At 41.5% G+C, this 13,357-nt stretch overlaps 1 protein-coding gene across 1 annotated transcript in view; it reads left to right on the top strand.

Moving 5' to 3' along the window:
* The window catches only part of megf10 (multiple EGF-like-domains 10), a 106,435-nt gene that overhangs the window by 44,901 nt on the left and 48,177 nt on the right, over nucleotides 1-13,357 (top strand). The window contains exon 6 of the mRNA XM_028601456.1: nucleotides 11,065-11,311. Coding sequence (XP_028457257.1) covers nucleotides 11,065-11,311 — 247 coding nt within the window. The remainder of the gene's footprint in view (nucleotides 1-11,064; nucleotides 11,312-13,357) is intronic.

Raw genomic sequence — 13,357 nt, 5'->3', positions numbered from 1 at the left:
ACCAATTTGGGGGACATGAACAGGAAATGGGGGAAGGCGTGTGTTCAGGGGGGAGCAGGAATAATAGCAGGAGAACACTGTGTGGTAGGAAATGACCTGAGGCGCTGGAGCTTGTGATTTAGTACACATGATAATAACACAAGATGCTCCGGAGGACTTGAGTACAGCTGTGAGAATATAGCACAAACACCATGTACATATACTGTATATATCACAGTGTCTCTGTCTAAGATCCTCTTTTCTGTGTGTGTGTGTCTTAACCAATAGACAGTTCTTTACGCTGGCATGCTTTGTCATGCATTGTGACCTGATTTCAATCCACACATCACAGTTTTTTTGTGATTTTGTTCAACATTGGCACACATCTTCTCCAATATAACACAATTAATTCCTAGACAGTTTTCAGCTTTCTGGTCTTCATCTAGCTGGTCTTATATAGATCCCCAGAAATGGACATTAAAAGCAGTAAAAGGTTATCATATGTGTCAAAAATATAACTGATAACACATAAATGATACTGTTTTTTAAAGAGTATAAATTGGAAAAGGAAAGCTTTCATACATTTCACTTTACCCAATTTAGTTGGAACAGTATTATTTTCCTTTATATCCAATGATTTGATCAAATAAATCAAATTTCAATCAAATCATTTTACTCAATTACAGCTTTTTAAATGTCTGAAAATCTTTTCGAAGTACTGTACACTACCGGTCAAAAGATTTAGAACACCCCAATTTTTCCAGGTTTTTATTGAAATTCATGCAGTTCAATGTCTTATTGTACTCTGAAATGAAAGAATAGAACAAATGAACAATTTAAGTTAAAAAAGAAATCATGGAATCAATTTATAAACCAAAATGTATTCAACATTTTTGACTCATCAAAGTAGCCCCCTTTGGCAGATATAACAGCTGAACACACTCGTGGCATTCTTTCTACAATGGAAATCAAATATTCTTCAGAAAGTTCTTCCCAATGTGTGGCCCTTGTAGGTTGCTTTGCTTTCACTTTTCTGTCCAGTTCATCCCAAACCAGCTCAATGGGGTTTAAGTCTGGTGACTGTGCTGGCCACTCCATGTTTTTAAGCTTACCATCTTGTTCTTTTTTCCTAAGGTAGTTCTAGCATAGCTTGGACTTATGTTTTGGGTCATTATCTTGCTGTAGGATGAACCCCTGACCAACTAGGCTCATACCAGAGGGTACTGCATGGCGCTGCAAAATGCTGTGGTAGCCGTTTTGGTTCAGGGTGCCTTTCACTCTGTACAAATCACCGACCCTGGATCCAGCAAAACAGCCCCAGACCATCACGCTTCCTCCTCCATGTTTGACAGTTGATGTCACACACTGAGGAACCATCCTTTCGCCTACTCGACGGCGTACAAAAATCCTGCGTGATGAACCGAAGATTTCAAATTTGGATTCATCAGTCCATAACACCTTCTTCCAGTCTTCAGTAGTCCATTGACGATGTTTCTTGGCCCAGGCAAGCCTCTTTTTCTTATTCTGACGTCTTAGCAATGGCTTTCTTGCTGCAACTGGACCTATCAAACCTGCAGCTCCAAGTCTTCTCTTTCCAGTTGAAACTGAGACTTGCTTATTACGACCACTATTAAGCTGTGCTTGAAGCTGTTGTCCTGTTAGCCGCCTATCACGCAAGCTGTTGACTCTCAGAAACTTGTCTTCTGATTCTGTTGTGGCTTTGGGTCTGCCAGACCTCTTCCTGTCAGAGTTTCCCCCAGTTTCTGAGTGCCTTTTGATGGTGAAGAATACTGTACTCACAGTACAATACACTGTAAAATGTCTGAAAATTACAGGTAGAATATCTGTTAACTTTTGGTAATGTGTAATGTGTAGTGTGTAAAATGGCCTAACATTTTTCCCAAGAAGTGTTTTAATTTTATCTCCAAACAAATATTTCATTTTGTAAAGATTATTCTAAAAGGCAAGCCAAGGCAGCTTTATTTGTATAGCTCATATTCAACGTGCTTTACATGATGTCATGGGGTGATGTCATGTATTTATACATGTTATAATTGATTTAATTGAGTTGGACTGAAGCTCACACTGATCTGCACCTTGCTGTGTGCATGTTAGAATTAGACATTTTTATCCATGCATTCATGTATTCAGTCCATTTTCTCCTTCCTTTACCTGTGATTTAATTTAACTTTACAGGAGATTTGCATCCTGAGCACTTTCTCATGGTTCCCGTGTGGATCATGTGAACTTTGATCCAACTTGACAGTAGCCATGTTTTTAAATCTAATTGTCAAGTGAATTTTATGGGAACTTTTCAAATGTCGCAAAAAAAGAAAAAGCGAATTAGAAGCGTTTCCATCAACTGGATTAGATCGAATAAACTAGACGAGACAAAGCGTAGTTTGGTCACAAGCTGACGTTACACATGGTTGTTGATTGTAAACCGGCTTGCCACATCGAGTTTAGAAGCTGAGTTCTCTGGCTAAATGGAGAGAGGGAGCATTGGACCAGTTGGCCACCTGTGCAGAATCCAACCGTCCACCGCTTTTTTTTCCAGGTCTTGTTTGATTATAAAGCAGGAGATAAGATAAGATAATACTTTATTTAATTTTCTTTGACAAGGTTCCAGTCACAAAGAGACGTGTTAAGGTATCAGCTGACTGCGGTGTTCAGTTTGTGCTGTTCAGTATGGCTATTGCTGAGGGGATGAAGGATTTCTTGTAGATGCTTACCTTAAAACTCCTGCCTGATGGTAGTAGCTTGAAGGAGTGATGGAGGGGGTGAGAGGGGTCCCCTGTGATCAGGTTGGCTTTCCTGATCACTGAGCAGCTGTACAGCTCAGATAGGGGGGAATGGGGGGGAGCCAGTTATTTTGGCAGCGTGATTCACTATGCGTGAGAGTTGTTTTGTGTTTGATGGTGAGTTGGTTGTACCAGGAAGAGATATTGAAAGTGAGAACTGATTCAGTGAGGGAGCGGTAAACCAAAGTTAACACGTCCTTGCTGATCTGAAAAATAAAGTTCTGAGTTTTCTGAGCAATTTTCTGGTGCATTTGCACCCCCGGTACAAATAGCCTCAGCCACACAGCTGAGCTATTCACACCCTGTGACGTAACAACAAAAACACGTTGCTCGCGTGCACCGAAATCATCTTCCATGACCGCAGAAACCAGAAACTGGCATATTAGGAAAGTTTAGTCTCTAAAGTTTATAACAATTGAATTTCTAGCGGAAAATGGATACTACAGTTGCGCTTTCTGTCTTCAGTGAAAGCATACAACCGTTAGTTTGTTAGTTAGTACCTATTTTTTGTATACAGTATGGTTACCTAGCACCAGTTGTATCTCAATCTGTAAAAACTGTTAGGTGAGTGGTTAGAGCACTGAGCTTTGGTCTGGGAGTTTGGAGTTTGATTTCCTGGTGATGTGATCTTATTTTTTTTATTTTGGATTGGATCATTTGCGTGTACTAGGGCTGAATGATTTTTGAAAATAATCTAATTGCGATTTTTTTCCCCAAATATTGCAATTGCGATTCGATATTCGATTATTTTTTTAAGCTCTTTGTCTTCTGTATTATTCAACAAAGACAAACAATAAATCATTGTATAGTATGAACAACACACAATTACACACTAGACAGTTAAATAAGTAAAAACACATACATACATATACATATATATACATACACACATACATACATATACATATATATACATACACACACACACACATATATATATATATATATATATATATACACACATTACACACATATACATACATACATACACACACACTTATACATACACACACACACATATATATATATATATTTTTTTTTTTTTTTTTACAGTGCACAGAGAGGAGCTGCCTCCAGCCCCTCCCCCTCGTGAAGTTGTGTGCCGACACCGTCAACACTGCGCTAGCTCAGAGAGGCTATCGTTACGTTAGCCGCTGGTGGTCTTGCCGTAAGATTAACTGTACTAATAAAACCGTTGAAACACCGCGGCCACGCTGCTGTGAAAGCTCCCCGAACCGTCATTTATCAGTCTGGTTGTTACCCCTCTCAGTGGCAGCTCCTCCACCCATATCTTTATAACGGAGCTAACCGCTAACCGGAGCTAACCGCTAATCAGAGCTAGCTCGTTGCCAACCGAGCCTTCAGTTCTGCGTGCCTGTATCCATTAACTGCATGTATGGACTCGAGCCCGAACAAAACCCTTCATTTTATTAAAATGTCTGTAAAAGTTTTAAACTTCAACTCAGAATTGCTTGAATGACATAGATCAGCTAAAGGTACAGTGTAGCGCATGAAGACTCATGAATATGCCTTCTCTGGTTGGGTTGGTTAGGTTTAGGCAAGAGGAGTGGGATTGGTTATGGTTAGGGTAAAAATGTCAGGGCGATAATATTCCAAAAAGGTGTAATACGTGAGTAGTATGGATAACTGTGTAAATATATGCCAAGGTACTGTAAATGCACAGGGGTGCAAATAGCATACATTGATATTTGTACCAGACGGGGTATTAATAGAACACATTGCTCTGTGCACCGGCGTGGTACGAATAGCATTCATTTCTAATTGCACCAGGGTACGAATAGCATACACTGCTAATTGTACCAGGGGTGCAAATAGCCTCACCCTAACTTTATTAGTCCCCAAAGGGCAATTCAGTTTTACAGCCAACCCAGCCATTAAGAGTTAAAGTTAAAAAGTGTATTAGCATACAATTTATATATGTTAAAAATAATAAAAAAAATAAAAAAGACAAATAAATAAGTACTGCAGCAGTTATACGTCACCCTGTATACAGATGCTTTTCTCTCTCCCATAACATCCACACATTTCCACATGACCCAATCATTACACACACACACACACACACACACACACACACACACACACACACTGTAAATCTGACAGAAAGTATGAGAATTATGTTTTTAGCATGTATGTTACAGTAGAAACCAAAAATACAAGTATGAACCTGAAAATGAGCATGATATGGGAGCTTTAAAAATACACTTGGTCATTTTGCTAGGGACACCGACAAGGACATTTTGCAGTTTATGAGTGCTATTGGGAACTAAAAACTAAATCAGGATAGCTTAAAGAAGCAAAGAGATAAGTTGTGGTCTTTTACACGTGGAAATGCATGGTTTCCTCGTGTAAAGACACTGCCTAATGGGGAGATGAGTTTTATTGTATAATGACAATAAAACTGTGGAGAAGGACACACATTCTAACTCAGCATGGAAAACGTGGGGGAATGCTACAGATGTTTTTTCTCACTGGGAATCCTCCGTATCAGTGTGAAAGGCGATTTCTGTTCCCATGAGTGCACCATGCCTGGTAGACTGGGTAATGACTAAATAGATGGAAAAACACCCCGGTCCCGATCCCTCCCCAGTGTGCACAGTCAGAGCTGAGCCAACTCTCAACAACTGGCAGCTCAAGTTACTGGCGCAAGACTTTTTCTCTACTAGACGGACTCTTTCCCCTGAAATCTCCCTTGATGTGAGGTGTTTTTTATTTTTATTTATTTTTATGACTTGTTGTGTCTGCCTGGATACAAAAGAAGATACATGTATGCAGACGTTTCGCTGTCTATCTAGTTTTGTTCCCTGCAGTAGATAAGGACAAATGGAAAACTCTGGAAAACATTATGAGGTCTTACAGCGAGCCTTGTGACCAAACCCTGGCATGGTGCAGTCTTTTTTTTGTTCCCTGCCATCTTGAATAGGCCAATGAAAGAGAACAGTCTGTTCTTCAGCAAGCAGATGAGGAGCCCCCAAGCTCCTGGAGTTTGGCCTTTCTTCAATCTAGGTCAGGTTTCACAAAGGTACCAGGATGGCAGTTTTGAATGCAGGAGGGTTTTACATGTGCATCTTATTTTCTCTAATCTCCTCCTCCTCTTTGTCCCCCAACCCTCCCCCCGCCATCCTCGCCAATGTTTGTCACACAGGGCCAGACTGCCTGAGGAAAAGGAAGTACCAAATGCACTTGTTATCAGGTCAGAGTGAAGCAGGCTAATGCAGGAGGAATAAAAGGAGCCTGTTAATCACTTGAACAACTTCAGAGTAGTGGAATGGTTGGAGATGGTTGTGTTACTCTGCATGCTGAGCACATAAACACCAGGTTGTATTTATGCAGTGGAGGAGAGGGCTCTAAGCTCAAAGGAAATGCATTGTTATTTAAACAAAAATATCTTCTTTATGACACTGTTTTGAACGAATAATTATGTGAGCGAACTCTACATTAATAGGAAAAATTAGGTTTGACAATTATTTTTTTTTAAATCTACTTTCTAGCTTTTTTGGAGTTTACAACCTAATCTCCTGGACCTCAGGTATCACTCATAGACTGGAATACCAGAAACAGCCAGTAAGTAGGCATTGAGATCCAGATGATTAATGATGATTAATTAACAACTACTCATTTATAACAGGCGGTCATTATGTTTGTTATAACGTTATAATTTCGTCTTATGCCGACCTTACACCAAACGACTTTTCAAGTGACTCCACTGTCGCAGACTAATTTCCACTATGAGAATGAAACCCTGAGAGTCTTGCTAGAGTCGGGGGGGGTCTCCCGTCATCTCCATCGTTTGGTGTAAGGTCCTAAAACTCAGTCCTAGTCAGTCTTTCTCCCGTCTGGACGTTCAGACAAAATCAAACGTGATTGATATTATCATAAGTTTGAAGTCTTGGTAGTGAAGTTAGATCAGGTGAACATTGTCAACAACCAATGGGTGCTCTCCCTCCAGCACCAAACAGGAAGCAGCAAACGGCTAGAGCCAGTGGTGTTTATGGTTGCCATGGCCGCGCTATACTAAACCAGAGACGGTTTAGAAGCGAGACACCCCAACTCGGAGTAGTTTCCTGTATCAGTGTCACGTTGGCTCCTCCATGGCCACGCCTCTTTAGGAGACTAGCGGCAGGTCCGAGTGTGTTGATTCCAACGGGAGAAGTGAACGTGAACACAGATTATGAGCGATTATTTCGCCCAATAGTCATCAAAGTATATATTGGACCCATTTCTCACAAGCCACATATCTCCAGAACATTCTGACAATAACTTTCAACAAATTCCAGACGGAGACATCAGGAGAAAATGAAGTGAGTTTGAGACCTGTTTCTGTATCAGGACCGAACTCTCGCGAGATCTGGCACCACAGAGAAGCTAACGTCAGCTAACGTTGGTGAACGCCCTAACAAAATTAATCTCTGTGATGTTAAATATGTCTTTTAGCTGTGGAAATATCTAACGTTAACAAAAGAACATATTAATAAATTATTCAAATATAACTTTTCATTCATCCACACGACGTTCACTACACGTTCAAACTAGGCCACGCCCCTTTAGGAGACAGGAACCTTTTCGTACCACTGGCGCTGCTTGAAATGCGCTCTCTTTAGTAATAGAGGATCTTTGGCTAAATGCTAAAGAAAAAAGCTAAATTCATCTGCATGTACAGCAGAACAGAAATTAAAATGATTATTTACTGAATGTTTATTGTAACGATTAGAAAATCACCCCTTTAAGATGGAATTTCTTTTAAATGTACTTATGCTCTTTTGGATGTCCTTCATTTTAGTATTTGTCTAAAAATGTAGTTCAAAGACATGATTTATTATTTCACTGAGGGTAGGTTGAAAAGGACTTGAATGAGTCCCTTGAGTCCCTCTCTGCTGCTGTTGCTCCTAAAGCATCTGGCCTCTGCACCTCGAACACAAATCCAGAAAGAAAGTCACATCTGTCCATAAACCGCGAGGACACATCACTGCAATCACTTAGTTTTACTGCAGCTGCCTTGTGTATATTCTAGTTGAAGCAGTGAAACCACAATCAGCTGCAGAGGTCCGTCACAGCAGGCAGGATCCCACACAACACATGGGAAAGCCTTTTTTATTACTGAGCAGGCACACTGTGCTATTAGCTCTGGAAATCTAAAGCCAGCTGTTGATTGAGATGAAGTTATAGATTTTGGACCTAGGATTGACAGGTGAGCGAAAATACTTGGCATCTGGTTCCCATCTTAGAGACAAATGAAAATGATATTTCTCACATTATCTGTTGTGCAACACCAAAATGAACAAAGATACCACAGCAAACACGAGAAGTTTGTTGTGTGAGTGAGTGAGTGAAATGTATTCTTGACATGGGAAACAGGAGTCTTAACTCAAGCTCCACTTACTAGCTTTTCCTGATGCTTTCAATCCTCTCACTGTCTTCATCAGTGGGTGACGTTTCCTCAGAAGTTTGTTGGTCCACAGAATTTAAAAATGATCCTTTGAATGGAGTTTTCTCGTCTACCATGAGGTCCGCCTGCCCAAGATCGGTACTGAGATTTTTGGGACATCACTAAAAGAAGTCTGATGGCTCCGAAACATGAGCAGTCAGACAGGGTTGTATTAACAAACCCCCTGATTAGTTATGTGGAAGAGAAAACAAAGGGGAAAGGTAAAATTGTGACCCATCCTGTCTGTTATAAACACCCATCCCAGTTCACAGACCCTGACAGAAGGGTCTCCTTTGTTTCATATCCTTCATGTACATCTCGTGACCATTTTTAAAATGTCTTTGTAATGTGCAGTCTGGTGTAAATCTAGCATTAGAGCAGAGATATGAAAGGTTGTCTGAGTTTTTTGAGCTTGTGCTATGATTGGTGCCTTCAAAGAAATTAATCAGTTACTTTGCTAAACACATTAGCTGTGTTAGAAACCGTTCCCTATCACAGAAATAGTTCCCTGTATAGTGTGTTCGTCATTTTGTAGTGGTGTTCCAATTCTCTGTGATTAATTTCATTCACTATATAGTCCACTATAAAATACCCACAATGCACAGATAGTTTGAGTGTACATATGATGTACCCTACATTTTACTCCCGTATCCCACAATGCAATGCGGTTGTGTTTTCCTGGAGGCAAAGCAGAAGCACTAGCGGAAACTGAAAAGAAAAAATATAGCGGGCTTTGGTTTCTAAACAGTGGAAATGTAACATGCAACATATATAATATTCAACCTTTTACTCTCCTGTCTCCTGAGTGCTCGCTTGGTTTCAGGGATGTATTAGGAGTATTTTTTGGGGGGTTGTTTACATGATACTGGGCGCGCACGCCTCTGTCAAAAATTAACCAGCGCATCTACTGCAACGATACTTTCAGTGAGTGTCCAAAATCTCATTTGGTCGTTCCCTATATAGTTCCCTATTTAATCAACACTATAAAGGGAATAGCGAACAGTTCCCAATACAGCTAATGTTATCATAACCCATACACGTTGGCCAAAACTATGAAAAAAGACTCACTTTTTTTTTTTTTATCTGGCTAATGAGCTGCTTAACAGTTGGCTGACGACAGCGCTACAGTAAAATACACAGTGTAAGTTATAAAGTCCTTATCTAAACCTTCAATTTTTGTTTTTTTTCCAGTGAAAACTCACTTTCCCCTGAACTTAATATAGACTTCCATGACGCAGAGTCCCATAATGAAAGGCCTGGCCGCCGCTGTAAACCTTTGTGACTCCCTCCTGTTCTGCCCCCAGTCATTGACAGAGGCAATATGTGACGTGACAAGATGAAAGACATGTATAACTAAACAACCCATTCTCAGGTTAACCAGTTTCTGTGGCTACACGGTGAAGCTTCCATTGCGAGTGGTGATGGGAAGGCCAGACACATGGATATAAGGTGTGGTCTGATTAAGGCTGAACTTCAACAGCCAGAGGTTAATGAGGTGGGTTCAGGTCGCAGCCCGCCTGGCCACACACTGAGTGGGAGTAATCGAGTCTCTGGCTGCTTGTACAGTCAGCTGGTTTTCATGTCAGTCATGAGGAGCCAGCTTCGCTTTCAGCCTCAAGAGTTTGATGACTAACAGTCTCACATTGCCAGATCTTCTTTGGAAAGGTCCGGATTTTAGCTGCCATGCTAAACAATCAGAACGATGCTAGCTTGAAGCAATGCGGAGACATTGAACATCACGTAACTTGATTTATGGATTCATAATTATCGATTTATTGTACAAAGACACAATAATTCCATGCTCCATTAACAATCAAACAGCTTCTGGATGGCCTACAATTGCTTGTAAGACCTTGTTGAAACATTTCTCTGCTTCTTATCAAAAAAAAGTATGTCTCTGCACTGTATTGATCTGGAGATATTGAACATAAGCTAAAAGGCCGAGGGAAACATACAGTTGTGTATCTTTTTAATAGACAGACAGGAAAGGTTTTAACCTTTTCATGGCTTGGTTATCGATACAAAAATAGCCCCTAAAACCTAGAAAAGCACCTATCACTCATGTAAAATATAGCATGTATAACACCAGCCTCATCCTTCCATCAGTGTTCACAGTTGGATTACTTTGGAAGCAGATCCAACAAAAGGTTGTCCTTTATCCTGGACCCACTTTGAGATCAGGGTTTCACTTCCAGCATGGCTCACCACCAGTAGTCTTGCATTGCCAGACCTTCCTCCACAGTGCTGCGGAGGGTCTGGCTAGTCCACACTGCATACTGGGATGGGAGGAAAACGTGCTCTGGTTTATTGGCATTTCTTTAAACCAATCACAATTGTCTTGGGCGGTGCTAAGCTCCAGACGGAGCCACGGTGCCTCTGCAAAATTGTCTCAGGAAGGAACCTGTTTTGGTGAAACATGTGGACGTTCAAAAGTAGTTTTAGTCGTGCAACAGAAAACTCTGATTGGACAGATAGTCTAGCTAGCTGTCTGGATTCACCCTGCAGAGATCTGAGGAGCAGTTAACCATAGTCCTCACAAATCTACCAGAGGTTAGAACCCCAACACAGAGACAGAGGAAGGGGACGGACATCCAGTGAACCTCCGGCTGCACCGGAAAAATCCCGTAAATGAATTGTCATCGTTATGGACTACTTAGACACAAAAACATAGGAAAATAGGGTCCAGGTTAAAAAAAACAACTTACCCTTTAATGTTTAATGTGGTCTTCTTGGTCTGCTGGTAGATTGACACAGTGAAAGATGGGAATGGCAGCCTGTGACATGTGGCGTGTGGAACAACATACACTAAATCTTGATTGTTTTCCTTCCTTCCGTCAGCTTGTGACAGTAGCCACTGGGGTCCCCACTGCAGTAACCGATGTCAGTGCCAGAACGGCGCTCTGTGTAACCCCATCACCGGAGCCTGCATCTGCACCCCTGGGTACGGAGGATGGCGCTGCGAGGCCCAGTGTGAAGTGGGCACCTATGGAAACGGATGCCAGCAGAAATGCCAATGCCAGAATGGAGCCGCCTGTCACCATGTGACCGGAGAATGCAAGTGCTCACCAGGATACACTGGAGCTTTGTAAGTCAGAGGACAGAATGTGTGAGAATCTGTTTCCTGTTTCTAATCCCAATGTTGACATTAAAGTAAAAGCTCCGTGCCTACTGAGAAGCACGTTTTATGCTTAGGTAGCAGTCAGTTTTGTATTCTGTGTTGCTGGATATGTTAACATGCATAACATGTCTTTTCAAAGACATGATTCTCTAGTGCAGGGGTCTTCAACGTTTTTTAAGCCAAGGACCCCTTAACTGAAAGAGAGATGGAGGAGGGACGCCATACTATATATATTGTATAAAATTAAGTTGCATAATAAACTGGGCCTACAATAATGTGTATGGCAGCCTAAAGCCTTTATGCATACCTTTTTTGCATAGAATATTAAGCTATTAAAATAGCCAAATAATTGTTGGTATGATTTTATAAATCATGTTTTAATGTTAAACATACGTGTAACACAGTCAGGGCCCTATTTTAACGATCTGAAACGCAAGTATCAAACGTGAAACGCAAGTAGCTTTGTGGGCAGATCTCAACTCAGAAATCTAAAATGGGTTGGTCTGAAGTAGCTAGGTGTGGTTTGGGCGTAACGTGAAAATAACCAATCAGAGCGTCATCTCACATTCCCTTTAAGAGCAGGTGCGCTTGTTCCATGGCGGATTGCTATTATAAAAATATATTATATATATTTGCCTGCCGCACGCCAGCGGGAGCTGTCCGGGATGCGGCAAAGTAATAAATGCCCGTCTTGACCGGGTGGCGATGTTGCTGCTCCTCTCGGGTGTATCTCCTCAAGTCTGGAGAGGATTGCTGCAGCCATGGAGCGTGGACCTCCAAACGCACCACCTGCTCCTGTTGTGCCCCTTCCTCCTCCCCCCCACTCCATCTCCGTCCACCCGCTCCAGGAGCACATCGCCGGACCAGATCCCGCCAGAGTGTCCAATCCCGCCGTAGTTCAACATCACGTCTCCTTAATTCCTCTAATATTTCCTCATTGTCATCAACACATCCATGATTTATGGAAATGTTGTGTAAAACACAACAAGCCACAAAGAATGCTGGGACTTTTTGAGGACTGTACTGTAAAGTTCCTCCTGATCTATCCAAACACCTGAAGCCATTTTCAGTAATATTTTTCTTTGTTATTATGTATGGTTTGCAAAAATGGGAACTGCTACATCCGTGTAGATGAGAGAAGCAAAGTGTATGCACGTTGTACACACGCTACATTATGGCCAAGCATGCGCCCCTAAAATAGCATCTGAATAACGCGCTACTGACTTTAGACTAGCACCACTGACTTTAGACTAGCACCACTGACTTTAGACTAGCACCACTGACTTTAGACTAGCACCACTGACTTTAGACTAGCACCACTGACTGTAGACTAGCACCACTGACTTTAGACTAGTACCACTGACTTTAGACTAGTACCACTGACTTTAGACTAGCACCACTGACTTTAGACTAGTACCACTGACTTTAGACTAGTACCACTGACTTTAGACTAGTACCACTGACTTTAGACTAGCACCACTGACTTTAGACTAGCACCACTGACTTTAGACTAGTACCACTGACTTTAGACTAGCACTACTGACTTTAGACTAGTACCATTGACTTTAGACTAGCACCACTGACTTTGGACTAGCACCACTGACTTTAGACTAGCACCACTGACTTTAGACTTGCACCACTGACTTTAGACTAGTACCACTGACTTTAGACTAGCACCACTGACTTTAGACTAGTACCATTGACTTTAGACTAGCACCACTGACTTTGGACTAGCACCACTGACTTTAGACTAGTACCACTGACTTTGGACTAGTACCACTGACTTTGGACTAGTACCACTGACTTTAGACTAGTACCACTGACTTTGGACTAGTACCACTGACTTTAGACTAGCACCACTGACTTTAGACTAGCACCACTGACTTTAGACTAGTACCACTGACTTTAGACTAGCACCACTGACTTTAGACTAGCACCACTGACTTTTAGTACCACTGACTTTAGACTAGCACCACTGACTTTAGACTAGCACCACTGACTTTAGACTAGTAC

The sequence above is a fragment of the Perca flavescens genome, chromosome 16 (genome assembly GCF_004354835.1).
Source record: "Perca flavescens isolate YP-PL-M2 chromosome 16, PFLA_1.0, whole genome shotgun sequence".
NCBI classification, from domain to species: Eukaryota; Metazoa; Chordata; class Actinopteri; order Perciformes; family Percidae; genus Perca; species Perca flavescens.
This window is presented reverse-complemented; position numbering and strand designations above follow the sequence as displayed.